The sequence below is a fragment of the Balaenoptera ricei genome, chromosome 1 (assembly GCF_028023285.1).
Source record: "Balaenoptera ricei isolate mBalRic1 chromosome 1, mBalRic1.hap2, whole genome shotgun sequence".
Classification (NCBI taxonomy): Eukaryota; Metazoa; Chordata; class Mammalia; order Artiodactyla; family Balaenopteridae; genus Balaenoptera; species Balaenoptera ricei.
This window is the reverse complement of record NC_082639.1, coordinates 42,116,275-42,142,203: the sequence shown is the minus strand read 5'-3', so window position 1 is coordinate 42,142,203 and position 25,929 is coordinate 42,116,275. Positions and strand designations below refer to the sequence as shown.

Sequence of the window (25,929 nt, the reverse complement as noted above, 5' to 3'; positions counted from 1 at the left end):
CAACCATTCCCAATACTTTAGTAAAATTCATTAAAAACTCAAGGGAATGTAACTTTTGTTTCACATGTATAATTAGTTATGAGTTTATCTCTTTACTTTAAACCCAGAAATTGATAAACAAAATAGCTGTACTTTTTGTGACTGTACTTGTCACCACACATCTTATTGGAGATATCAGTTTTATCAGTAGTTATATTACTTTTCCATTCACTGGTACCCATCTTTGGAAGGAAAGAAGTAAACTAAATGTGCCATCTCCCTCACTTGCACCTGACAAGATGCATAGTATAGGATCATAAGTGGTGCTATACAAAATGACTATTAAAATAAGCCCATAAATGGCTCATTTACTCTGTGAAATTAGGGGACATTCATGGGCAGAAATAGATGCGATATTTACATAAAATGACTATTTTCCTGATTAATAAGGTCTTTAGAATAATTTGAGAACCTTTTTATATAATTTAATCACAAGATGTCATTTCAAGCATAATTGATGACTGGCACATATTTTCAGCACCTAGCAGGATTGTATCAGTTGATTTTCAGAAATTTATGAGCTTGAAATTTTTTTGAGGTTCTTTTTTAAGGTTTGATGAAATCTTCTAATGTATGTCGAGTTAAAATGTCTCCTCAGATGTATCACAGAAACTAAAATTTAATTCCTCTTTATTGATTAAATATATTTCTTATATGTGGGATTAGATGTTATGTGGTTTGTTTTTTGTGTCTATTTGTTTTGGTTTTTTGTTTTTGTTTTTTCTTTTGTTTGTTTTTTAGTGCCAGAAAACGCAGAAAATGAAGGAGATGCCTTATTACAATTTACAGCAGAGTTTTCTTCAAGGTAGGGTTAGGACATTAACTATATAAAATTGATGTTCTTTTAATGCTACTGTGATTTTTCTGAAGCAACTTTAATCAGAGATTATTTTCAGTTTCTCCTTAAAGTATTCAAAGGATACATTTATCAATATATATAGTCCTAATAGTGAATACAGTATATTCAAATCAGATAACTAGTAAACTATGCCGCTTCAGAGATGTATTTATCTTATCTCTATATCTTTATAGAAGCATAATAAATGGATTACTAATTTAATATCTTGACTATATTTCCAAAAGGACTAGGTTATAGGATACTAAGTTTTAGTATATCCTAGGACAAACAAAATCTTTTAAAAGTAATATTGAATAAAAAAATAATTTAAAAATTTTAGATATAAGTGAATTTTTTCTTTTAATTTTTGTTTTGGAATCATTTAGCATTTCTTCTTTTAATAGTGTAATATAAAATTTTCTATGCATTTGAGATTCGCCTAGAGGTGTTTGAAAAGATTTAAATATTTAAACGTAAATTTTCATGTAAACAGTATTTCTCTTTAGTTCTATTTTCTGATGTAATGTAATTTGGAAACTTAGCAAGGAACCATTTTTTCCCTCTGTGTTACAGAATAAATGAACTAAAATGGAAAGTTAAGGCTATTGTAACTAGGAAAATCTTAGGGAAGTGGGTAACCAGGAATTGCTACTTGTAAATGGCATGGTTTCATAGCACTCATTAAGTCCATTTGCTAGATGTACTTAAAATTCCAGTCTTCTGATATGTCGGTATAGGCCAAGAAGAGTTCAAAAAAGTAATGAAGCCCATTCCTAAGCCTTTAAAGAAATGTTTTAATGTTTTGTCTATACTTAAGAGACATTAGCCCCAACATTTACTTAAAACTCATTGGTTAGACTTGTGAAATTTGAAGTAAATTTGAAATGTATTTTAATTAATAGACACAATTTTTCCTATAGATATGGTGACTGCCATCCTGTATTTTTTATTGGCTCATTAGAAGCAGCTTTTCAAGAGGCCTTCTATGTGAAAGCCCGAGATGTAAGTGGAATCTTACCTTTTCTGATTAAAAAGTATATCCCGTAGGTTTACCACCAGGCCTGAGGCAATGCTTGATGTTTTCTGTTTTTTTCAGATTGAAGACTTGATTTTGTTTCTGGTTCATCTACCAACCTAATCATCACCAAGATGCCCATTTCAGAGGGGCAGTAGTATGATAGGGTACTGCTGGCTTTTGCAGAAGTCTTTGTCAAGCTCTGAAACGGGTTTTTTTTTTTAGGGGGAGAAAGGGGTGGACATGCTTAGAAGGGACCAGGCTACGTGTTCGTATTCTTTTCAGTTATGTGATTGACAGTTTCTTGCTAAATGATTTGTCCTTCAGTCTTTTCCCCAAATGATTATTCCATCTAATAGTATATATCTTACAACTGTAGTATTTTTTCCTAAGGGTCATTTTAGACAACAAAAAGATTTTTCCTTAAATATAGAAAAGGGTCTTGTGATCTTGAAATCAAGTAGATCCAAGTATGTAATAAGAAATCAGAAGTTACATTTTGAGCACGAAGATTCTGTGTGGTTGCTCTATTTATATGTTGACACTGTAGTCGAGACCCCAGTTATCTGGCTCCTGCCTATCTGTACAACTTCAGCTCTTCCCATTTCCTGCCTTACACTTAATAAATCTAGCAGTAGTGTACCGTTTGGACTTCCCCATAATCTTACTCTTTTTTCATGCTGCCCCACTGTCAGGAATGCCTTTCATCGTGCTCTTTACCTGGTTGACTCCTACTCTTCCACACCCACCCTTTAGTACTTTGCAATGATAACACATTGCTTTTAATTATCCATTCTCTCTCTTTTATATATATGTCTTCTCAAGAGATTTGATTTTCTTTTTGGCAGTGACGGTGTACCTTACATCCCTACACATAGTAAATACTCTGTATGTTTAATGAATGAAGGAAGAAAGAGAGAGGAAGGAAGGAATAAGGTGTAGATGGAGTTAGAGGGAAAGCTATTGGAATTAAAGAGGACAAAGAATTTTGAGAATAGAGTGCAAGGATGCCTCTGAAATTTCTAGTTTCTACTTACGTTAAACTCTGACCTAAAGAAAAATTCATTTTAAACAGTTTTTAAAAATTTAATTCCAAGACAATAATTAGCGATCAAGCTTAGATCTATCACTGACAGTTCAATGAAGTAGATTAAGAAACATAAACTGTTCTCTACCCTAAGAATAGTGGAATAGCCCATTGTAAAGGCAATTTTAAACATCTATTTTTTAACTATTAAATCTATATTAAATGGATTTTATTTTTGACGAAATATATATTTATGGTAATACAGGTTTATAGTTTCCATAAGTACAGGTTTATGGAAGATACTGAAAAGCTAAAAAAATATATTCTAACACAGATTATATGTTCTTTCCATATATTTATTATTTATTCCGTTGAGCACACATGCATATTTAATATAAAATTGATCATGTTATAATCCTGTTAAAACAGCTTATCTTCACCTTTTAATATTATATAATCATTTACTTAATTATATTTTATAATATTTTAACTTTTATTAAAACAATTTTTAATACAGAAAAAGTAAAGGAGTAGTACAATAAACACTTAAATCCCCTATACCTAGATTTAACAATTACTAAAATTTTGCCATATTTGCTTCTTCTATATACAGGGCATCCCGAAGTTTTAATGGAGCTTTAGCAATTAAACTTTTGAAATTATTAGACTACATAAAACACTTAGGATACTCTTATATATTCATTATTTTTTGCTAAGCCATTTCAAAGTGAATCACAGACATCATATTTTACCCCTAAAAACATCTGCATGCACTTTCCAAAAATAATGACATTCCCCTACAGAATCACAATACCATTGTCACATGTAACATACTAACAATAATTTCCTAATGTCATCTAGTATCCAGTGCATATTCAAAGTTCACCAGTTGACTCTTTTTTTGGAAATCGTGATCCACTCAAGGATCACAAATTACATTTGGTTGTTAGATTTCTTAAACCCTTTTAAGCAGACACCTGCTTTTTTCCCCCACCCACCCCTTTTTATGACATTTGCTTTGTGAAGAAATCATGCTAGATGACTTACAGATTGTTCCAGATTCTGGATTTGTGTGATTGTTTCCTTGTGATATGATTTAACTTGTTCCTCTATCTCTGTATTTCCTGAGAAATGGCTATTAAGTCTAAAAGCTTTGTTAGATTCAGGTCAATTTTTTTTTGTTTTTGTTGTTGTTGTTGCAAGAATGCTTTGTAAGTAATGCTGAATACTTTATTATAACAGGATTTCTAATGGTTATTAAGTCTCTCATTGTACAGCAATGTTATTATATTTAAACAATCACTTATTGTTGAACATAAATATGTTTGAAAGAGTAATTATAGCTTTAAAATAATCTATTTTTCAGTTCATTCCTGGATAAGAATGTATTTGGGGTTAATTTGTCTCTGTTTTTCCAGTAAGATTGCTAAGCAGTAGAAGTAACCAGAAAATGTGAGGGCCTTTTATAACCTAAATATAGCTCCCAAATAAGCATAGACATCTTTTAAATTACATTTAAAAAGCTACTATAAACATTATAACTTTGTGATGATACATTATTTAAATATACAGTATATAATAGACGAAAGAACTTTTTATTGAGTGTCTTTGTATAGTAAATTGGCATTTGGACTTATTCAGACTGATGGTTCCCAGAGGAGCGTAAACTCTTTCTTATTAACTTCTGGGTATTTCTAATGAAACAATTGATTGTTTGCTTTTGATGAGTGTATTGATATTTTAACAACTGGAAATCATTGGTTCATGTGTTTTGTTTCATATTAGATTGATACCCAAATCCACTGACCTCTTTGGACTCCTAAACTGTCTTTATCTTTTTCCCCTTGTCCAGGGCTTTTATCTTTCCTTTTTTCTCTTTTCCAAGTTAAAGATCAACAACAGTTTATGTATCATTTATTACATTGCCCTAAACTTAAGTAAAATTCATCCACAGAGTGGGTAAATTATTCAAAATTAGATCTAAGCAGGGGCATTTATTATAGTCACCAACCAAATTATATACATCTCCTTTCAAAATTAGAGATGATTGTATAGAAAGTATAGAAATAGCACTGCTACTTTAGATTTATATTGTGCTCTGTGGTTTATGAAGCTCCTTCCTATGCATATCTCATTTGAACCCCACAACAAACCGGTGAGATGGGGATATATAATATCAATATTCTCATTGTAGAGATGAGGAAGCTCAGAAAAGCTACATGACTTAACCAAAGACAAATCAAGGGTAAGTAGTGGAGGCCAAATGAGAGTGCAGGTGTTCCAACACATGTAAGTGTGTTTTACACTATACCACCTTACTTCCAGAAGCTTTTCAGTGCTAACTGCTATACTACAGGATTCAATCCTCAAACTTCATCTCTCCTTTTCAGACTGTACATTTGAGAGCGAAAACAAATCGTTTTCAATATTTTTTTTAAAACTTCTGAATGAATCATTTTGAAGAAAACAGTTTGCTGATGTTCACATATTTTAAGGCAAGAATGACCGATACTCTGCCATTGTTACTAAATTTCTTTCGTCTTAAACATCGCATGTTTAATTTAAACTGTGGAAGGCACATTAATTTTACCAGGGCAACAGATGAGCCTTGAGCACCAGCATTCTTCACTTGAAGTGAGAAATTGAGTTCCAAGAGTAAATAAAAACAAGATTGAAGGTTTAAATCCTCTGCTAGGCTTTTTGAACTTATATACTCATTAAATGTTTATTGGAGTGGTGGGATTACAAAGGATTTGGGGAGCTTCATCAACTGGTATATAGTTAATCACTAAGTAAAACACTACATTTGATAAAGTGTTTCTCACGATGCCACATTCAATCCATCTTAATGAAAACTGCTTCAGACTGATTTCATTTGAGAGCACTTGGTGAGAGTACTCATAGTCTTTTGTGCCTTTTTCATGAGGAATTTACAATACTGTTCAAAGCAGAGCTCCAACTTCAGTGAAACAGGTATTCTAAGTTCTTGTGTTTAAGTATATTGTGACATAGTTTCGACTTCTGACAGTGGGTTGATCAGTTTTATGATCTTCTCCCTTGCCCTTAACTATTAGGGATGTTCACTGAGTTGAAGGCCATGAATATGTATCATATGCCTATTAAGGACCTAGGATGTAGAGGTTTCCTGCCCTTGACATGTCCACAGTCTAATAGGGAAGATAAGACAATATAAATAGATCCATATAGTGTAACATGCTATAGAAGCAAAGAGGAAAGGTTCTTCATCTGCCTTAGAATTCAGGGAGATTTCTTGAGGAGGTATCTCTGACCTGAATCTTAGAAGATAAATGAAACTTAGGCAAATAACAGAATTCTAAACAGAAGGAAGGTCAAAAGCAAAGTCCAGAAGATTACAATTGAGGGAATTAAAACCAAAAAAATTAAGACAGAGAGCAAAAAAGTGCAAGACAGAGAGTTGGATTGCATGGTATGATGAGGCTGGGAACATCAACAGGAGCATGGAGGGGACTGTGATGCCCTGGCATTACCTGGCATTTAAAAATATTTGTTGAATGAAGCTTTTATTTTATCTTCAGATAAGTGAGAGCCAGTGGTTAGCTTCCTTAATTCTGTGCAGAAGAGTTACCACTGGCCACACCATGATTCCCTGGGACTTCCTTAAAGAAGTTTCTTTTTCTCCTTAGAGCCTCCCCACCTCTCAGTTCTGCTGTCCCTGAGTTCTCTTCACAACAAAAAGTACGCTAGAGAATGATTAGACATTTGTAGTAACTGAAAATCAACAGCAATAAAAATCCCAGTGCCAGGGTTTATGTGCCATGGGAAGGATTGTTCCTTTCCCAGCAGCCCTTTGGAAGACTGGGCTTTGATATCCGTAATCCTGTTACACCTCCTTAGATCTTCACTTCACACCCAGTGCTGTTTCCAAATATTACACATAAATTAAGGAAACCAGTGCTTCACGTCTTGATTTCCCACTTAGTAACTCTGTTCCCAAACAAGTAATGAGCCTGTTTCTAATCTAGGGAAAAAAAAGATGATAATACATATCTACTTTATGTGGTTGTTTTGAGGATTAAATGAGATCTATTCATAAATGCACCCAGCATCATGGCTAAGGTGCTTCTTAAACAGTTTTGGACAAATTTGAGAAATGTTCATAAAATAACAAAACTGATTATTCATGAACTAGCTCTAAGAACAGTTCCACAAAGGAATTTTGAGAACCCATTTGAGCATTTATAGCACTAAGATGAATGCTTTGCTTTTAACAGTGCTTGTTCATTATCAAGTTTTATTACATTCATTTTTAAAAATCAGCCCATTTTAAAGTAGTGCTATTTCTACTTCCTCAGGTTAAAAGAAACCTAAATAACCATCACTGGTCAATATTTGTTAGGCATAATAAGTTCTATACAAATCGGAAGCCACAACTGCAGTTGGTGAGTTTCTAGCACTCCATCATCCAGAAAAATCAGGCAAACAAACCTATTTGTGCTTTGGAAAATATGCCCAGTCTGTTCATCTTGTCTTTGTTGTCTTTTCAATTTAAATTCCTTAAAGGCAGACAGTGTCTTTAGAGTAATTTTTTATGACAGCTAGAACGGCATCCTGCACATGTGTGAGATAAGAACTATGACTCTAATATAATGTTTTGAAATGTGTTTTCATTATACAAATAAAATGCTTGTTGAAAAGAAAAGAATACAGATGCATTTAAAGTAGAAAATGTGTTGCCTCATAATCCCAAACCTGAAAATAACCACTATTAAATGTTTTTACTTTTAAATGTGATTTTTTGAAAAAGTCTCCAAACATAAATATCAGTAAAAAAGTTGCTAAGTTTTATATAAGTGCAACCGTACCAAATATACTGTTCTGTAATTAGATATTTCCACTAAACAGTATATAGTTAGCATCATATTTAGAATTTGCCTCTAATTCTCCAACTGAGTAATCAGATCTACCTAATTAAAATTGTAAAAATCTTTAGTGTTTATAATAAAATTATTTTTTAATTAGTTAATAATTAAGTTAGTTTTAAGATATGCTGCTGTGTAAAACATTCTTCTCAATTTACTGCTATTCGCCAGTTTTTTGAGAACCATAGAGCCATATTCGAAAAGCAATATAGGTAAAATTTATTAAAATATCAAAAGCAAGGCTGGTTTTTTTTTAGTAGACTTTATTCATATTTGTATCATTTCTCTCAAAGAGCCCTCCCTGTCCCTAGAAAGTATTTGTTATTCATATTACCTATTTTTAAAGGATAAAAAGCTAAATTGGATCTCTTAAGTATTCCATCTGTAAATTCAAGAAGTTTGTTCCATATCTAATCTTAAACATTTTCACTTAAAGATAAAAGGTATGGTAGAAAGAGAAATAATTGGAATTCTTATATTTCAATTCTGAGTCCCCATTTACTTGCTGTGTGCTATTAAAACTAGGTTACTCAATCCCTCTGAGCATCATTTAAAAAATTTGTATTGTAGTACCTACCTCACAGGGTTAACAAACAATTAATATAAGTAAGATGTCTTCAAAATGTATGTGAAACATCTTTAAGATTGTTTGCTTATAGTAGATGGACATTGAATAAATCAGGCAGATTTGGATTTGAAACTGGACCCTGATACTGACTAGCTATGTAAGCCTCCTTTTTATTTTCTCTGAAATGGAGATTAAAATATCTTGGCAATTAACCCACCTTGGAATAATGACTCCTTACCTTAACAGTAACCAAGTTATTCAGATGCACATGTTAGAGAAGATGAGTGGGCCTGCATAATTGGTGCATGTAAAGGAGCAGCAGGAAATTGGGCTAAAATAGAGAAATAGATTGGGATTTCATCATGGAAGTCCCTGAATGCCAGCTAAAGACTTTTGTTATTGTTAGGTAGTGGTTAGCTTTTGAAAGTTCTGAAGAAGAGAGTGACACTGTCAGAGGAATAAGTAGTGTGGTGGCAGTTTGTAGGATGGTTGGGAGGGGAGAAATTGGTGGCAGAGACTGAGCAACTGTGTGCGTCTGTATATGTAATTGTGGAGTGTCAGGTGATGATTAGAAAATCATAGTATGATAATAACACAGTGTAGTTTACAGACTTTTTGGCTCCTACATTTCACAGCCTGTTAGCTTTTGTATACCTTTTTATACATGTGTATCTTCTAGTATCCTGTTTCTCCCACACCCTTCTTGGAGTACCTAACAAAACAGAGAATAATACTGTTTTTGTCATAGACCTACAGTAATGTGTTCTGACCTTTCTTTCCTCTGTGAAGCATTTCAGTACAATCTATTGGTTTTATATTTGCCTTGTCATTTACAATCGTTTATAAATAACTGTATTAAGAAAATCGAAGTATTTCTGATGTTAAGTAGTGCCTAGTATCTTTATTAGAGATATTGGAAACTTAATTTCTCTAGCATATACATTTATGAAGAACTCTAAAAATCAATAAAAAGAAGACAACAACCCAATATGGGCAAGCAGGATAAGTAAATATTTCACAGAAAAGGAAAGTAAAAACAGTTTGCTATAACAGCCAATCACTTGAGCTTCCAATTTCCTTATTCATAGAAACTTTAGACACATGTTTATCTTCTTCAAAGGTATTTTATAACCTGAGTATTACCATTTGAACAATGAAAACTGATAAAGCTCTGTACCCAATGAACATTTGTCAGCTTATTTTATGACGAGCATTTGATTTTGCTTTAGGCTTTTTGGTTTGTTTGCTTGTTTAACCTGTGACTTTCATATGAGAGTTCTCCCTTTGTGAGACTCAAGTACATCTGTGTCCTCAAGAGTGCCATTCCAACATCTGCTTCAGGAAGTGAGAAGAAGAAGATACCATCCTGGCATCTCCTCATCTTCAGTAGCTGGCTGTTTCCTTTTGGAACCTCTCTAGTTGGTTGCTACCTGTTGGTCCCTAAACTCAGCTTTGGGAGACAAAAAAGGCAAAGTGTCACAATTCTTTCCAAAATCCGTCTGCACTCTGGTTCTTCACTCTTCAAAAATTACTAGCTTAGAGTTCTTTGAACACATCAGGCCATTGACAGCACAGGGCCTTTCCCAACCTTTTCTCTTTGCTTTTCCTCTTTTTCACTCTTCTTTTCCTCACTATCACCTAAATTTAGAATTCAGCTCAAGTATCACCTTCATAAAGAAGCAGCCAATCTGTTGTTCATGCCTAGACCCTAGGACCACCTGTATTATAGCAGTCATGTCATCACTCCCATCTAGACAGAGTGTTGGACTTCCAGAACTGTGTCACCCAAGGCACAGAAAAGAGAAGTAGCTTTCCCAAGGTTGCACAGCTGGGCGGTGGCAAAGCAGGAATTTGAATCCAGACAATGTAGCTTCATGCTGCCCTGCCTGTATTCTTACGGTGTGCTTATCTTGCATCATGGTTGGGTGCTGGGCTGGACCTATGAATATCCATATACAGGAACAGGATTGTGGAAATGGGCAGTGTACTAGGATGATCCTATTTAGAGCCTGGATTTAAAACAATAAATAAGACAGCTACAAAGGACATTTTGAGGTACTGGGGAAATTTGAATATGGACTCTGTATTAGATGATTGTAGCAACATTAAATTGTAAATATTGTGAACAATATTAAATGTCTTAGGTGTGATTAAAGAAATTATGGTTATGTAAGGGAATGTTCTTATTTCTTAGGAGACAAACACTAAAGTAGGGTGGAGGTGTCATGATATCTGCAACTTTAAATGTTTCAGGGAAAGAAGCATAAAAAGAATGATAGAGCAAATATGGCAAAACGTTAATAATTGATAAATCTAGGTAAAATATAAAAGAGTGTTTATTGTTGTATCAGTGTATCAGTTGTTTGCATCAGTAAACCACCCCCAAACTTAAAAGAAAAGAACAGCGATAATCCTGATTATTATGGTGATGATATTGATGATAGAAAAGGAGAAGAGAAACTGAAAGAGGAGAAATAAAATCAGCTCCCAATTTATACAAAGGAAATTATTTTTAATTTATTTTAATTCTTATACTGAAAAAACTATGAAATACCATTTCTAGAAATCGTTTGTCATATCAACTTCAAAATCATTGAACACACAGATTATGGATGTTCTCGTACTTAAAATGAAACTAGACAACTTCCTTTTCAGTCCATCAGCAAATATTTTCTAAGTGTCTGCTCTGTGCCTGGCTTATTTTGAGACATAGCCAGCTCATTTCTTCCAGCTCTAATGTTCTGTGGTTCTGTGATGCTAAGTGTCTAAATACAATAGCTACTGTAGCTCAAGGCCAAGTCACACTGGTTGCTGTCAGCTTGGCACTTCCTAAGCATCAACTTAGTACCTTAGCTCCTGGGTTTGAATGTGAAGATTAGTGAGGCCCTGAAGGCACAGACACAATGACGCATCCCAAACACTATGGCCAGTAGGAGAAATGAAGGAGCTGTATAATCTTTCATACGTTTTCATGGCTATCATTTCTCTTGAAATGGCTTTCAGATCCTTTATTTTGCATGGATAGTTCCAGAATCTTGATCCTAATAGCTGCATTTTACTTGGCACCTACTATGGCCCAGGCATTGTAAATAGGCACTTTACCTACTTTATCCAGAATTGTTACAACACCCATCTAACCCCCACAGTCACACAGCTGGTGAGTGGCAAAACTGGGTTTAGCACAGAGCTTTCTGTTACGTTAATGCTTGGAGACTTTCCTTTAACTGTTAACCAAAACCTAGATCACAAAGAGGGAGTCTGAGGAGAGTATAGCTGGGCTGCTTGCCTTTGTCGTCAGCTAGACTTACACCTCTCTGCCAAATTAGGAAGGACAAATAAAATGTAGGGTTTTTTAATGCCCCAATCTTATTGCTTCTCATATGATACTGCTATTAACTCTTTGCTTTCTCCATATGCCACCCCCTCCCCACCCCCAGCTCTTAGAGAGCAAGGGAACTTTGTTTTATTCATCTTTGTATTCTCGATGCCTAACACATAGGCACTCTGTAAATGTTATTGAAGTAAATTATTCATGGGCCAAAGGGAAAAATGGTTATAGTAATGGAAAACAAAACATTTTCCTATGCTTTTTCTATGTACTAGATGCCCTTTCTTCGCAAAAGCAGTTTTCTGATATGCTGAACCCAGTTCTCACTGTTTTGGACTGTGTTTAGTTGAGCTCAATAAAGTAATCAGAAATCTGAGTCCGGGGTTCATTTAGGTGTGCCTATAATTTAATCAGAGATTTATGTTGCCCAAATTTAGTAGCATTTGCATATTATTGAGGCTTTATATTTGGCTTATTTTTACTGTCATAATAGCAGAAGAAAAATTTTTGTTGAAAGCTTATTGTGTTTGAGAGAAAAGATTATTTTAAGATTATTCAGTTTCTCTTTTGAAAGCTACTCTGGGAGTACCCCCAACCTGAAGATCCTTTTCTGATACTCTTTGTATCATCTCCTTTCTCACAGTTTAGAGCTTAAAGTGAGAATTTTTTTTTAAGTGTGTTTTCCTGGCATCTCATGTTTTAACAGTGTCAGGGGTTTGTGTCCCTAGAACGAAAACTGTTTCTCCAGAGCCTTTTTTCTCTCAGCTTCTAGTGAAAAGAGGGGTGAGGCGAGCCAGTCGCTTACCACAAAGCAATGCCACCACAAAGGAAAGATTAAGGGTTTAGAGAGAGGTCAATGTGGGTTTTTCTCTAACTAAACACTTTCCTAAAGTTTCCTTGTGGAAAAATAATGAAGTCATCTCAGAGTTTTTAAAGAATTTTTATTTCTTTTTCACCGTCTGCATTCGCTTGTCTTCTCAGCATGGATGTTTAATCTTCCTAGGCTTTGTGAATTGGCCCAAATGAATAAGTGGTGAGCGGTCTCTCTAGGAGCTAGAGGCTTATTCTAAGGGCCTAATCACTGAGTAAACACATCTTTGCCCTCCCTCTCACAACTGCGATATAATAGTCGAGATTCTAGCACAGTAACCTGGATATTGCAGGGACCAATGCTTTGAAATGCAGAATGGTTGATCCTCCAAAACAGTGCCTGATCTTCGCCTGCCTCTTTCTTCTTTTTTAAATTAAATATTGCCAAAGAGATGCTGTTTTATTGCTTGATATTGTGCATTAGTGCCCTGGATTTCCAAGTTTAGTTTCAGTCAACACTGTCAGCTGCACGTATAGGGAACTCTCCATGTTGGGTTTCCTAGTAGCCTCTTCAGCACATGTGTGTTTGGTTTGGAAGAGCATTTAAATTAAATCAGTGAGATAGCAATGTAAATCGCTAATCTCTTTCCCAAAGTCTAAATATTCCATTGCAGTGTTCTTGAGAGAAATAGGCATTTTAAAGATTTAGCCATTGCTATTGTTTGGTTAGAAATATGCTGATTCAAAAGTGGACAGCTCTCTTGTTCCCAGTGTCTCATTAAAGGTAGTTGCTGAGATACGATCAAGCAGAATTAGAGGTTGACATCCCCCTGTCTGTTGGGCCAGAGAGCTTCTAAGAAGAGGAGCTCTGAATTTGTTAGTGCTGCCAGGTTCATGTTCCTTTCCCTAAAGCAGCAGATTTCTAGATTTGTTTACTAAGAGTGATTTGGCATTGCTGCTACCATTTGGTGTGTTTTTTGCCAGAGGGCTGTGGTTGATATCAGCATTCATGTTTCTTTCCTCAAACATGCTGAGACCTGTGCTAACTTAGGGATACAAAGAAGACTGAAAGAGACCCGGTCCTCACCCTTGAGAAACTTTGTCTAGAGGGGAAACTGGTAAACAATTGTAATACTAAAATAGAAGAGATAGGGGCCCAGAAAAGGAAGCTCTTAATCAGGGAAGGCTTCCCAGAAGCATTTGCTTTGAGCCTTAATGGATGAGTAGGAATTTTCTAGATAAGTATCTCTCCAACAATGTATCTGATTACAAACTTCCTAGATACCAGCTACTGGTATCTGCATATATCAACATAGATGAAAAAACCCTAAATCTTTCTTGTTCAGCATTTAATCACCACTGCTTCCTGCTGGGCCTGACACGAAGACTATTTTAACCAATACTTGTTGAATGAATGAATGAATGAATGGACACATGGAAGCATTTTGTCCTTATTCCCATTACATGCTGTCTCTGAGGCCCCCGGAAGCACTGATATATGAGCATCTGGTGCCTTAATATTCTACAAGCTCTCCAGGTCTTCGCTATAGTGCAGTTAGGTTCCCTGCTACAGTATCCAAAGAAAGAACACTAGGCTTGGAGTCAGTCAATCTGGGTTCCAATCCCAGATGTACTACTTACTTACTAGTTGTAGAATTTAGGATAAGTCAGGTTTCTAAAGCTCAATTTCCTCATAGGCTAATGAAGTTAAGAATACTATTTTACAGGTTTATTCTGGGGATTAAAGTACCTGTGGCTACCTCATCTAGTACAAAATTCCTCTTTGAAGAAAATATTTTAATTATTATTATTAAGATTAGGATTATTAAGATTATTATTTGGATTATTTATCAGGATAATTCTAAGCATCAGACTTTCATCAACATGAGCCCTTTTTCTGTAAATGTCCTTCTTTTGTTTAGAATTACACACAGCAAATTTCTTCATCATCACATTCTTACAGCTTCCTTGAAATTTTCCTTCACCAGAATTTCACAGATTAGATGTGTATATTGTCCTTACCATACAATTTTATCTTTCCACGTCCTGGTAACTGACTGTTCTTTAACTCAGCTCTTCTACAAGGTAGCACCAAAAAGTTAAGGACAATTTAGGTTCTTTAATCATCATTGTTGTGGTTAAAGCTGACATTTGCAAATTATGTTGCTCAATTTCAGTTTTTAGTTTCAGTTATTTTATTGATTATCCAACTATTACAGAGGATACTTTTAAGAGAGCAGATGTCATTTCTTGAAAGCAAGTTTTATCAGGCAAAAGGGAAAGAATAATTTTCCATATGAAAATCTCCACTGGACATTTTCTGAAATATAAACTAGAAAGAATTCATGTGAAGTGAACATTTTTCTATCATCCTTTCAAATGGCAATTAGATGTCACATGCTCTTAAGTAAGGACTTTGACACGGGAACACATTAAGGGCTTTGAAATTACCTGTGGAACTAAAACAAGTTTATTTCAGACCTTTTTCTTTCAAGTAGAAGAGACTATTTAGTGCTCAGATTAAAAACAAAAAAATGTGTAAGAGAGATTTTGGCATCCAATCTTAATCAGTATTTTTTTCTCTGTATAGTTGAATAGTTCAAAATTAATTTTCCCTTTACATATAAAGTATGTGTTAAATACAAAGAATGGTAATTCCATTTTATTTAAAGAAAATGCCATTCTATTGCAATTCGTGCTTGAGATAGGCTTGCACATGTTAACAGGAATCTGCGACAGCAGTCTGTAAAACAATATCATCAGCCTAGCCTTTTTAGAGTGTAAGGAAGCAAAATGTATTCACATTAGTAGATGCTTTAGGAGCTCCAGGTGTCAGGTACTCTTTTAGGGAATAGCATTTAATTTTTATCGTTGTTTATATTGACTGACTGTGCCTTTCCAGAATTCAAGAAATCTTGCATTAGTGCATATTTTAATTCATCAGTCTTTTCTCCCCTTTTCAGAGAAAGCTTCTTGCTGTCTACCTCCACCACGATGAAAGTGTATTAACCAACGTGTTCTGCTCACAAATGCTTTGTGCTGAATCTATCGTCTCTTATCTGAGTCAAAATTTTATAACCTGGGCTTGGGACCTGACAAAGGATGCCAACAGAGCAAGGTAATACTGTTGTTCACAAGTTATAAGTTGGGCTTTTTTATTGTTAAAAGTCATCATTGTATTTGGTTTCTTATCATCATAAACATTTTCATCCTCAGCATTAAATTTTCTGTTATTACATTTAATTAGATAAAAGCTATTTGTTGTAGTTAACATGCAGTTATTTTCAATTGTGAAAAAATACCTTAACTAATAAAAGATTTCTTAAATTCAAGAATAACCTGAATACCAAAACCAAAATACATTGTTCTTGTCTTTTTGCAATAATAATAATATAGTACCTTCCTATGTACTGTATGTTCTTATGTTCTAATAATGTTGTTGAATATTCAAATCTGTTTCTAATAATATTCAGAAAAGACAAGGAAAATCTAATATATAATCCTACTAGTAAGTTTAGTTTTTAATAATTCCAGTGATGAAGGCAGGACATTCTGGACCAGTCCAGTGGAGTTGGTAATAGCTTAACTCTAGCATATGCTAATTGATGTAATCGCTTTGTTGCACACATTCTTTTGCACACAGCCAGCATTACATCCATATTCTCAATGGGAAAAAAAAAAATCCCTTTCCTAGCTGTCAGGATAAATTTACTTAGTTTGTTAATCATAATATCTGTAAGTGACGAATAATTATTCATATTTTGCCTATTTGAGTTTGCCATCTGAAGTATATTTCATCGTGTTTAATTACACACGTGGCCATAACATCCTGTGATGCTACTTTGGGTGTGTTAACACAATCATCATCACAGACTGCTGGTTTATGAACAGGGAGATTAAATTCATTCATTTCAAGGCAATCCTATTGTAGTTACCTAATTTAAATGACTGTAGAACAATTAGAAATCATCTGATTTGTCTTTTTATTATTTTATGGCTCACTGAATTTTTGCTCATCATTCAGACTTTGTTTTATGTAATCTGAATCTGAAAAGAAAGATGATTCTTCTCTTAAATGTGAAGCAAAAGAATGTTGAAGCAATTTCTTCATCTAATACTTCATTTCTTTAAGTAAATGGTTAGGAAATTTCATAGGATGACTTCGTTCTGCCTTGGAAATGTTCCCTGTTATACATAAATAAAGAACCTTTAGCACCTGTATTTGTTTAAATTAAATCAGGTTATTATTCACACTCAGTTAAAGGTGATGAAAAGCAGTGCCAAAAACAGATAAAAATGCAGCATCGAAGGGCTTTCATGAGGCAAAATACATAGACTGGAGACTTGGCTAAATCTTTTGCCATTCACTGGCAGTAAGGAATCTCCTCCTTTCCTTTTATCCACAACTTGATGGAGAAGGAAACACTATTTCTAAACCATCTGTAGTGGCTAAGTTCAGCGGGCTACCTGCTGTTATTTTGTTCTATCCTCCATTTAATTCCTTAGTTCCTTTTATTTTACAATGACAAAAAATTGCAGTGTAGTTTCTTTTGAAAAGTAGTGTTTGAGGGGTTTTTTTTTATGACTGGCAATCAACAGCCATGTAATTGCTTTGTTATGTTTTACTAAAGAAGTCTGTTAAGTAGCACAACTTTGATACACTAGTAATAAGAGTTTGCAGGTTATAGAGACACCTGTGGTGACCAAAGCGACAGAAGCTGCTTATTAGAAAGAACCAGTACAGCTGTGTCCTATTAACTCCTTATGACACTTTTTTAAAACACAAAATAAAGGCCTTGTTTAAGGCTTTAGAGCTATTTCCCAGTGAATTGCAAGACCAACTGTGAAGTATGATAGGATATTTCAATCTACATTTTAAAAAATGTGGCATCCCATTATTAGGTTACTGTTATGAAAACAAAAAGAAATGATATTAAAAGCAAAATAGAAACATCTAGGAATTTAATAAACATTTATAGCAACAAGAAACAGGGCAGTGGGGAGAAAGAGAACATAATTTCTGGGATTTAAGATACTTGACGTCCTTATTCAAAGTCAAGTTCTATTCATATTACAAATTAAAAACTATTGATATTTAAAGTTAAGGTATTACATTTCTCTCTATAAAGTAATAAATAAAATTATGTAGCTACTGTTCATGTACACCTCCTCATTATTACAGTTAAGGCCTATGGTAAAATTCACATTTTACAAACACAAGATGAAAATTCACTGGAATGGCATATTCCTAAGAGAGAGTCAAAGTAGATTACCTTTTGATATACGAAATTATAAGTTAGGCTGATTTCTTGCCCCCCAGAGTTTAGCTTTAGCCACAATTTTCTTACCATCTACCATAGATTAATCTAAATACAATTATTTGAGTTTCCATCTCTGTGATGTTTCTTGGATCTTTATCACATTTATTCAAAAGTGTTTGCCATGAAAATTGATTGCATCATCCATTTGATGTGATTAACAATGAGTAACAAAACCTAAAACTTTCCCTCTCAATTCAATAGAAGTCTGCTGTACTAATGTTTATTGGTCAGTGGTCTATATAACAAAAGTTTTTGTGCCATCATTTGCTATTACCAGGTAGTTAAAATGGGACAAATTAATATGTGGAAAAACAGAAGAGATGTCTAGACATCACAAATAAGGTTGTTGCTGTGGGTTTCCTTTCAACTGTGATTTCTTTATGACAAATGTTAAAGTTTAGAAATAAATTCCTGGTGTATTTCTTGTCTGGTCCCATATCTAGTTATCCTAGTTCGGGCTAATCATATAAGTTTCAAGAGTCCTAAGCCTATAAGCTATTTAGCCTGGATGCTTCCTTAGTGGTTTTCTGAGACTATCCTCTGGTATGATAGCTGGAGACACTGATGCCCAAGACAGGAAGGGACTTGCCAAGCAAATTTATTTTTGCTTAAGAAATACTTGGATTAAGCCTCCAGAAACATTAGTCCTCCATAATTTACTGTGAATCTCTCCTGTTTCTAGAAGACAAGTGAAGGATATTGAACTAAGTGAATGCTTTGGTAAAGTTACTAGAATATGAATGTGAATTGCTGTTATAAGTCAAATTTCCTGATTTTGCTAACAAACCAGAATACCTGATTTCACTAACAAACTAGAATATAAAAGAACTATAGAATGTCACTGGTATACACCCCTGTGGTGTTGATGATTTGGGTTTCCCACTTTCAAAATGATTCTAGTAACTTTCTAAGTTGAGTACTTAAGTTAACCAACCTATATCTGTATAATGGATTAGAATAACTTCTAGATTGATCTTGGAACATTCCAAATGTGAACTGAGACATCAAACTTTAGCAGTAGTGATTACTTGCCTGTTTTCTCCATCACTAAATTGTGATCTTCTGGAAGGACTTATTCTATTTGTCTCATTAAACAAGGCACTTTACAAAATTCTGGGAGAAAGAAACAATAAAAATTTGGCAAATGAATGTATTCTTCTAATTCCACTTAAGAATGTTGCTTATAATTTCAGTATTGTATATCTAAATAAGGTTTCTTTCTTGGAAAACTCTCTATAGTCTTACTGGCTGCCATGTGTAGTTGCATTTCAGAGCCATTCTTTCTTAAAGCAGTAGGCAGAAAGCCCTTGTTAGTCTTGAGAGGTGCTAGAGGGTATAATTTCCCAAATATCCAGTTGAACAACGATCCTGATAGAAACAGTAGGATATGCCGGTAAAGAAAAAGCTAAAAACAGATAGATAATGGTAAACAAAGAGATCTTGCATATCACTTCTGGAAGTGGCTAAAATATCTTAAGAAAGGTATATATTCCTCCATGTTTATTCATTGAATAAACATTTACTGAATGTTTAATATGAACCAGGATTGGTGCTATGCGCTGAGGATGAAAAGTTGAAAAAGACACAGTGCTAATGCTGAAAACACTCATGGTCTAGTAAGCAAGACAGACATAAGAGCTAATATGTAACATGAAATATGTACAAGGTGCTTTGGGAGTATAGATGAACTTCATACTGAGTCACTCTACCTGAGTGAGCCAGGGAAGGACTTGAAAGAGATGACACAAGAAGGTGATAGTAGAATTTCACTCTTTCTATTCAGAGATTTTTAATATTAGCAACATTCCTAGTTTGTTGGGTTGCAGGTATTTGCTATTCTTATAAAAGGATATTGGTATTTTAAACCTCATAATTAGCTATCTGAATTGTGGAAGAGAGAAAAAATGTAATCCTGTGTGGTCTGAACCAAATTGAGGATTAAGGCCAACCAACGGGGATGGAACCGATTCCAAGAAGTTGTTTTGTTAATGATTCATCCTGGTACTGGCATATGCTTATAGGCAGACAGTGGAGCAGAAAAATATTTTTAGCACAATGTAGTGAATGAATGCTTGGTCTATGAAAGAATAATTTCTTAAAATTCAGAACACATATCACTTGTAGGAAGCCTTGCATCTTCCCATTCTTCCCTTGCCTCAGTCCGGGTAAAAATGCACATTCTATATGCTCCCATAGTATCACTGTACTAACTTGTATTGATGGCACTCATTATACTGAATGTTTATCGTCTATCTCCCTGCTAGGTTGTCAGCTCCCCAAGGGACCTATGTCTATAATCTCAATGCATTAAAGTGCCTTTTAAAAAATAAGTGTTATATTGATAAATAAACCAATAATCTCTAATAGGCTTATTGAAACATAATGGATAAGAGAGACCAGCTTGGGTAGTAGAAAGAGCATTGGAAATGCTACCATATCCCTCTAATTGGGCGATTTTCCCCCCACAGCCATTAATAGGAATAATAAAGCAAAAGCCTTCAAAAGCCTTCTCCTTGCAGAATGAACTAAAAATGTCCAGACTGGGTACCTCGTCTTCTGCTGGCACTATAGCACCCCAGGCTATCGTGGCCTATGCTCATGTGCCCCAGGCACCCACCATCTGGAAAGAGGATTGAATTCCAACCAAGATGAGTTTATCCATTGGTTCCAAAGTTTCTTCCCCAGACTCACCAAGTCTCTATGATATCTCTAAAGTAATTGGCCTCTCAAATGGGGCCATTTGGGATGGTAGTCTGAGCCTTCTGCACTGGTGGTGACATTGATTAAAGTAAATATGCCCATAGGATATATAGGAATACTGGACTGGCTTCATGATGAGCTGTGCCAAGAAGGTAGGCAAAGGTCCATTTGGGCACCATCAGAATTAAATAGAGAGAGAACGATATAAAACACTAGCACAATAAGTATTGATTTGCTTACCTCTATTAGAGCTGTTTGGGACTGGGTAATGGGAACATTGGCACATGAGTGCCCTTGGTGCTGAACTGCAGGTTCTTGACTGAAGTTGCTTCATGAAGGAAAGCCATATAACATATGTAGCACAATAAACCACCAATACTAACCAGTAATAAGTGGGTTAATGGGTATCACTTGTTCTGAACAGGCCCACATGGCAAATGTCTTACTTAGTACATCCAATATAGGTATTGTTTTAGATTATCTAATTCTAGAAAATTTAAACATTGAATTTGACTAGGATAGTGCCAACTGGGTAATTAGCCGGCTATGAGCGCTGAAAAATGAGTTGCTTATATGTAAGTTCCTGAGTTGAAAGTGTGTGGCACATCAGTGTACGTGCTACACAGTGTTAAATCAGGCATTGCACACTATTTCTAAGCAGTGTTCCCTAGGAATTGCTGACAGTGCCTGAGTTACACAGGTTGCATGTAACATACATAGCTTTGTATTAAATTTTGCATACACAGTTAGTACCAATGTTCACAGACAGAATTCTATTGCCTATCAATATTAGCTTTTGAATTTAATGCACTTGGGTGCAGTCTGTCGGGTCACTGTAGACTTCTGCTGCTATGCTGACAGGTACTTGTTAGCCTTAATATCCAAGTGATAGTTTTCCACATTACTTAATCTTTGGCAAGAGTTAATTGGCTTAAATCTCTTATTATCGGTAGGTTGTCTTTGCCTGCACTTTCCATCACGGTGGCTTACCCTTAATTCCAAACTACTCACTGGTTCATGCCTGGCTGAAGCTAGCTGACCATGTTACTCTAACCCTACACTTCCATTTGATCCAGCAAATATAGCCCAGGTGTGGGGTCTGCATGGGAGACACAAGGAGTGTTAATATCCAGCTGCTACCTTAGGAGCAGATATGGATTCTGCAAAAGTAGCTGATAAAACAGATGGACATGTTGTGGTCAGAGTACTAAGACTTCCAGAGAGCCTTCGTGCCAGATTTCCATATAATTTTCCCCAAACTTCTTTATTTCCTTTGTGACATGTTTTCCTTCCCATACTTGTAAAGGAAATGTATTGCCATCCTAAACATCCCAGGTCAAGGCTTAATTAATGCTTTAAAATAAAGGTTCTAAAACACCAGGAGAGTTTGTCATTTTCTCCCTGGTTTGTTTTGTGAAGAGGGAGGAGAGAAGGTGAGGAGGAACCCCTCCTGTTCCATGATTACATCCTACCCACTCATTTTCTCCTTTTCTCCTCTGCTTTTGATTTTTAGTGGCGGTCTTAACAGAATGTCAAGATCAATTTGCAGCATGGTTTAACTCAAGGTTTGCGTTCTGCCAGCAGCAATTGTCCCTGCAAACAATGCCGTGTGTTCTTGTAACTTCAGAAGCTTTTAGAAGGATCATGGCAAGGGCGGCATCTAATGACTTTATTAGTGTAGGGTTTCAAAATGGGCTCAGTAATTGTTCATATCTCTTTGTCAGCAAGTCATAATTACTGCTCAGCATTGTCCAAGGGTGCACTTGTGAATAGTTTCCTAATAGTACTGAAAGGAAGGAAAAGAGGGAAAGGATAAAAGGTGATGGCCTCTTACAATTGAGAAGAAGCCAGTCTGTATATAGATGATGGCTAAACTGTTTATAATACATTCTTTACTCTTTTTAAAATAGACAATTATCCTTTTAAAAGTGTTCTTTGAGATAACTCTAAATTACCAGTTTACAAGCTTTTTTAACTCTGATTTGGATACTTCCCACACTACTACCTAATACTACAATCATAACTGCCTGGTGGTGCATGCATTGTATCTGAATCAAGTATTTGTGTAAAAAAAATTTATTTCCTTGACATTAATCGAATTAATGCTATTCGGGAAATATATATTTAACTCAGATGCAGTTGTCTGTTTTCACAGTCTACGTGAAAACCGTTGTTAGGAAAGAACAATACAAGGTGATACTGTTGACAAGATAGTCCAAAAGAACATTTAAGTTTTTATCAAATCCGATTTTCCTCATGCACTAGACTTTTCTTGTTACTCTCTTGGCGTTCTTCTTGGCCTTTCTCCTAAACACTCTGTGCTTTTGAGTATTCTAGGGATCTTGATTTTGAGAGTGATAGAATTAAAAGAATCGTTGCCTTTTCCAGATATATAAAGTTTGAGCTTCACACCAAGACTTCTCCCCTTTGTGCTGTGTTGCCAAACCCTTACCTGTTCTGTGACTCCCTGCAATGTACTCATGTATAGTTATGTGCAAATACTCACTTCCAGTAGCTAGTTATTCTCGTATTTTAGGGTATACAGATTCAAATGAATATGACTGCCAGAGGTACTCGATCCAGTTTATATATATAGATTACAAAACATGAGTTATCTAATGAAACAAATTCTAAAAATAAGACATTTCCAAAATAAAATATTTTTTAAAGTAATATACCCCATCATGTCTTTTGCTTTTCTTCTTATCTGAAATTGATAAGATCTAAAGAGATTTATTTGTTTTCTTAATTGCTTTGTCAGTGTTGATAATTTTTATATTCATGGTTGTTTCTGAAGAATTTTTACTAATCATGTCACCTATGCCATTTAAATTGGTAGCACATTTCTCTCCTTCATAAATACTGAGAAAAACTGTAAAAGAAACATGTTAGTTCAGTCATGTAAAACCACCTATGGAAACTGGTTCCTCTGACATTTTTCCAGTATTTGCCTGTTAGTGTACATAGATGCGCAAAAAGGTTTTAGTGCCCAATAATCTTAATGATTGAGTCTGCCAAATACACCACCAAAAATTGAAAGAGGAAATAACTGTTAGTCTGGAATTGGAGAGTGAGGTGAAATCCTATTTCTTACATGTTTGGGTAATTTGTTAGGGAATAGGTTTTGTATCCTTTCCTTCAGCATATGTTTGTATCTTTGTATTTGATTGCATTCTAGTAATAAAGTGACGGTTTTATATTATTTACAAATAAAGAGTTAACTATAGGGATTTTTAAACAGCCATCCATCCGTTAATTTATCTGCTGTTGGCTGACTCAGTATGTAGCCACAGCAACAATTTTTTAAATCCTCCTTAATTGTTGCCTTCTGTGTATCTTTCCTTTCCTCGATATGTGATCAGCACCAGGAAAGTCCTCTTTAACATACTTCTCTACAGATCTCAACTAAGGAAGGGATGAGGCAAGTTTATAAGAACAATAAAGATGCTATGACTATTATATCTCAATATGAGAAATTATGTTTCCCAGTCCCAGTTTCAAATAAGGTACTGGAGGTTCTGAGCTGCTCCCAAATAAGTTACTTAATTAACAACCACAGCAACAAAAATTTATTATTTGGACATTACGAAAGCTATGTAAGTATTATTTATTAGTTCCTAAAGCAATACCTATTCACATTTAAACATGTCAGTTGCTATTCTTAAAAGATTGTGATTTTCAATACAACTGTTTCTTCACTGTTTATATGCAGACAGTCATATGTCAGTCATAAAATGTAGGGCAGTTAAGAGGTAAGAGTCAGTCTGGGATTATGAAGAACAAAGAGTTATTAGGCAAGTGGTATAACATATCTAGATTTTTTTTTCTTCTATGAAAATGAGGGAGGGGTGACCCTATTTGAACTTTTATCTCTAAAATTCTGTGACTTTCTGATGACTTGAACACATAGTTTTCAATATAAGCAAGATTAAAAGTGCATGTTAGTAAAGTTTGTAAGTAGATTGTAGCGTACTGCCCTTACCAGCTTGTGATCTAGTCAGAGTGACCTTAGTGGGCTATAGCTAAGGAAGCCACAGTCATTTTCCATCTCTTTCACCAATAAAGGCATCTTCCTTACCCTTAGAACTGTCCTTCAAGCTCTTGCTATTTGTGATGGGAGCTTCTAGAGTGTCAATAGCTAAGATCAAGATTACCACTACTGCTTTAAAAAAACACACACATAACTGCAATCATTAATTAAGCCCCAGCTATGTGTCAAGACACTATATATATATATATATATATATATATATATATATATATATATATGAGCTCATTTAATCCTCACTCTATATACATTACCCCATTTAACCACAGTTCTGCAAGGTAAATGGCAAAGTCCAGTTTCACATGTGAGGAAACTATTTTTGGCTCAGAGAAGTTCTGTAACTTACCCAAGGTCCTGCAAATGATTGTGCCAGATATAAATCCCAGATCTACCTGTGCTTTTCTGCTACATAATGCTTCTTGTCCCATGACCTTGTCAAGCTGGATTATTACCAACAAAGTTGTACTAAATAACTGTGAATAGCCCTGTGGGAGATATAAGAGAAGTATAAGACTTGGATCTTTTGCTCAGGTAACAAATAAACATGGAATTCACCATATCTTAGAGTTGTGGGTTAGAAGCATTCTTAGTTAACATCCAATTTGCAACTATGCAGGCATTTTTCCCTGTATTATGTCTGATATTACTACAGTCTCTACCTGAATACTGCTAGAGACAGAGGAATGAAAGCTTCAAAAGATAGTGTATTTTTGAGCTGCTCTAAAAGCCGGGAAAGGTTTTTGCTATAGTGCTTCTTCCCATAGAGAGTTTCTGCAACTTTCTCCCTTTTGGTTCTAGTTCTGGTCTTGGAATTACCTGGAATAAGCCTAACTTCTCTTCTTCATTATAGTCCTTTATCAGTTTAACCACAGCTATCTTGTCTACCTTAATTTTCTTGCCTTTCCAACCAAGATATATTTATTTCTTCCATTGATCCTCGTATGATAGGGTGTCTAGACCTAGTCCATTCTAAAGGGGCCCAGAATCGAGCATAATGCTTCAGGGGAAATTTGTCTGGTGCTATGCTCAATTCTAGTCTGTAATTTTATTATTGGCTCCTATTGAACTGAAGGAGTCAACTAAAATCCCCTAGCAGTATTTCAGGTATGGGGTGGTCCAGAATGGGCTGGGTCTGAGTTGTTATTAAACCAGATCTCTGCCATTCTCTACTAATGCAATTGATTGACAAGATTTTTTGAAGTTTGGATTCTATTAACTCTCCCAAATTTTATCACTCATAAACAATAACTGAACTTCTTATCATCTCTACTCCTGTTATCATTCTTGATACTTCTGTCAGTTCCCAGACTTGTCCAACTCCAGAGAAACTTTTT

The 25,929-nt window shown here is 35.0% G+C and overlaps 1 protein-coding gene across 1 annotated transcript in view; it reads left to right on the top strand.

Annotated features, from left to right (window-relative positions):
* FAF1 (Fas associated factor 1) overlaps positions 1 to 25,929 on the top strand; it is a 458,337-nt gene that overhangs the window by 311,894 nt on the left and 120,514 nt on the right. Inside the window, exons 11-13 of the mRNA XM_059922257.1 lie at positions 781 to 844; positions 1,798 to 1,879; positions 15,490 to 15,644. Coding sequence (XP_059778240.1) covers positions 781 to 844; positions 1,798 to 1,879; positions 15,490 to 15,644 — 301 coding nt within the window. The remainder of the gene's footprint in view (positions 1 to 780; positions 845 to 1,797; positions 1,880 to 15,489; positions 15,645 to 25,929) is intronic.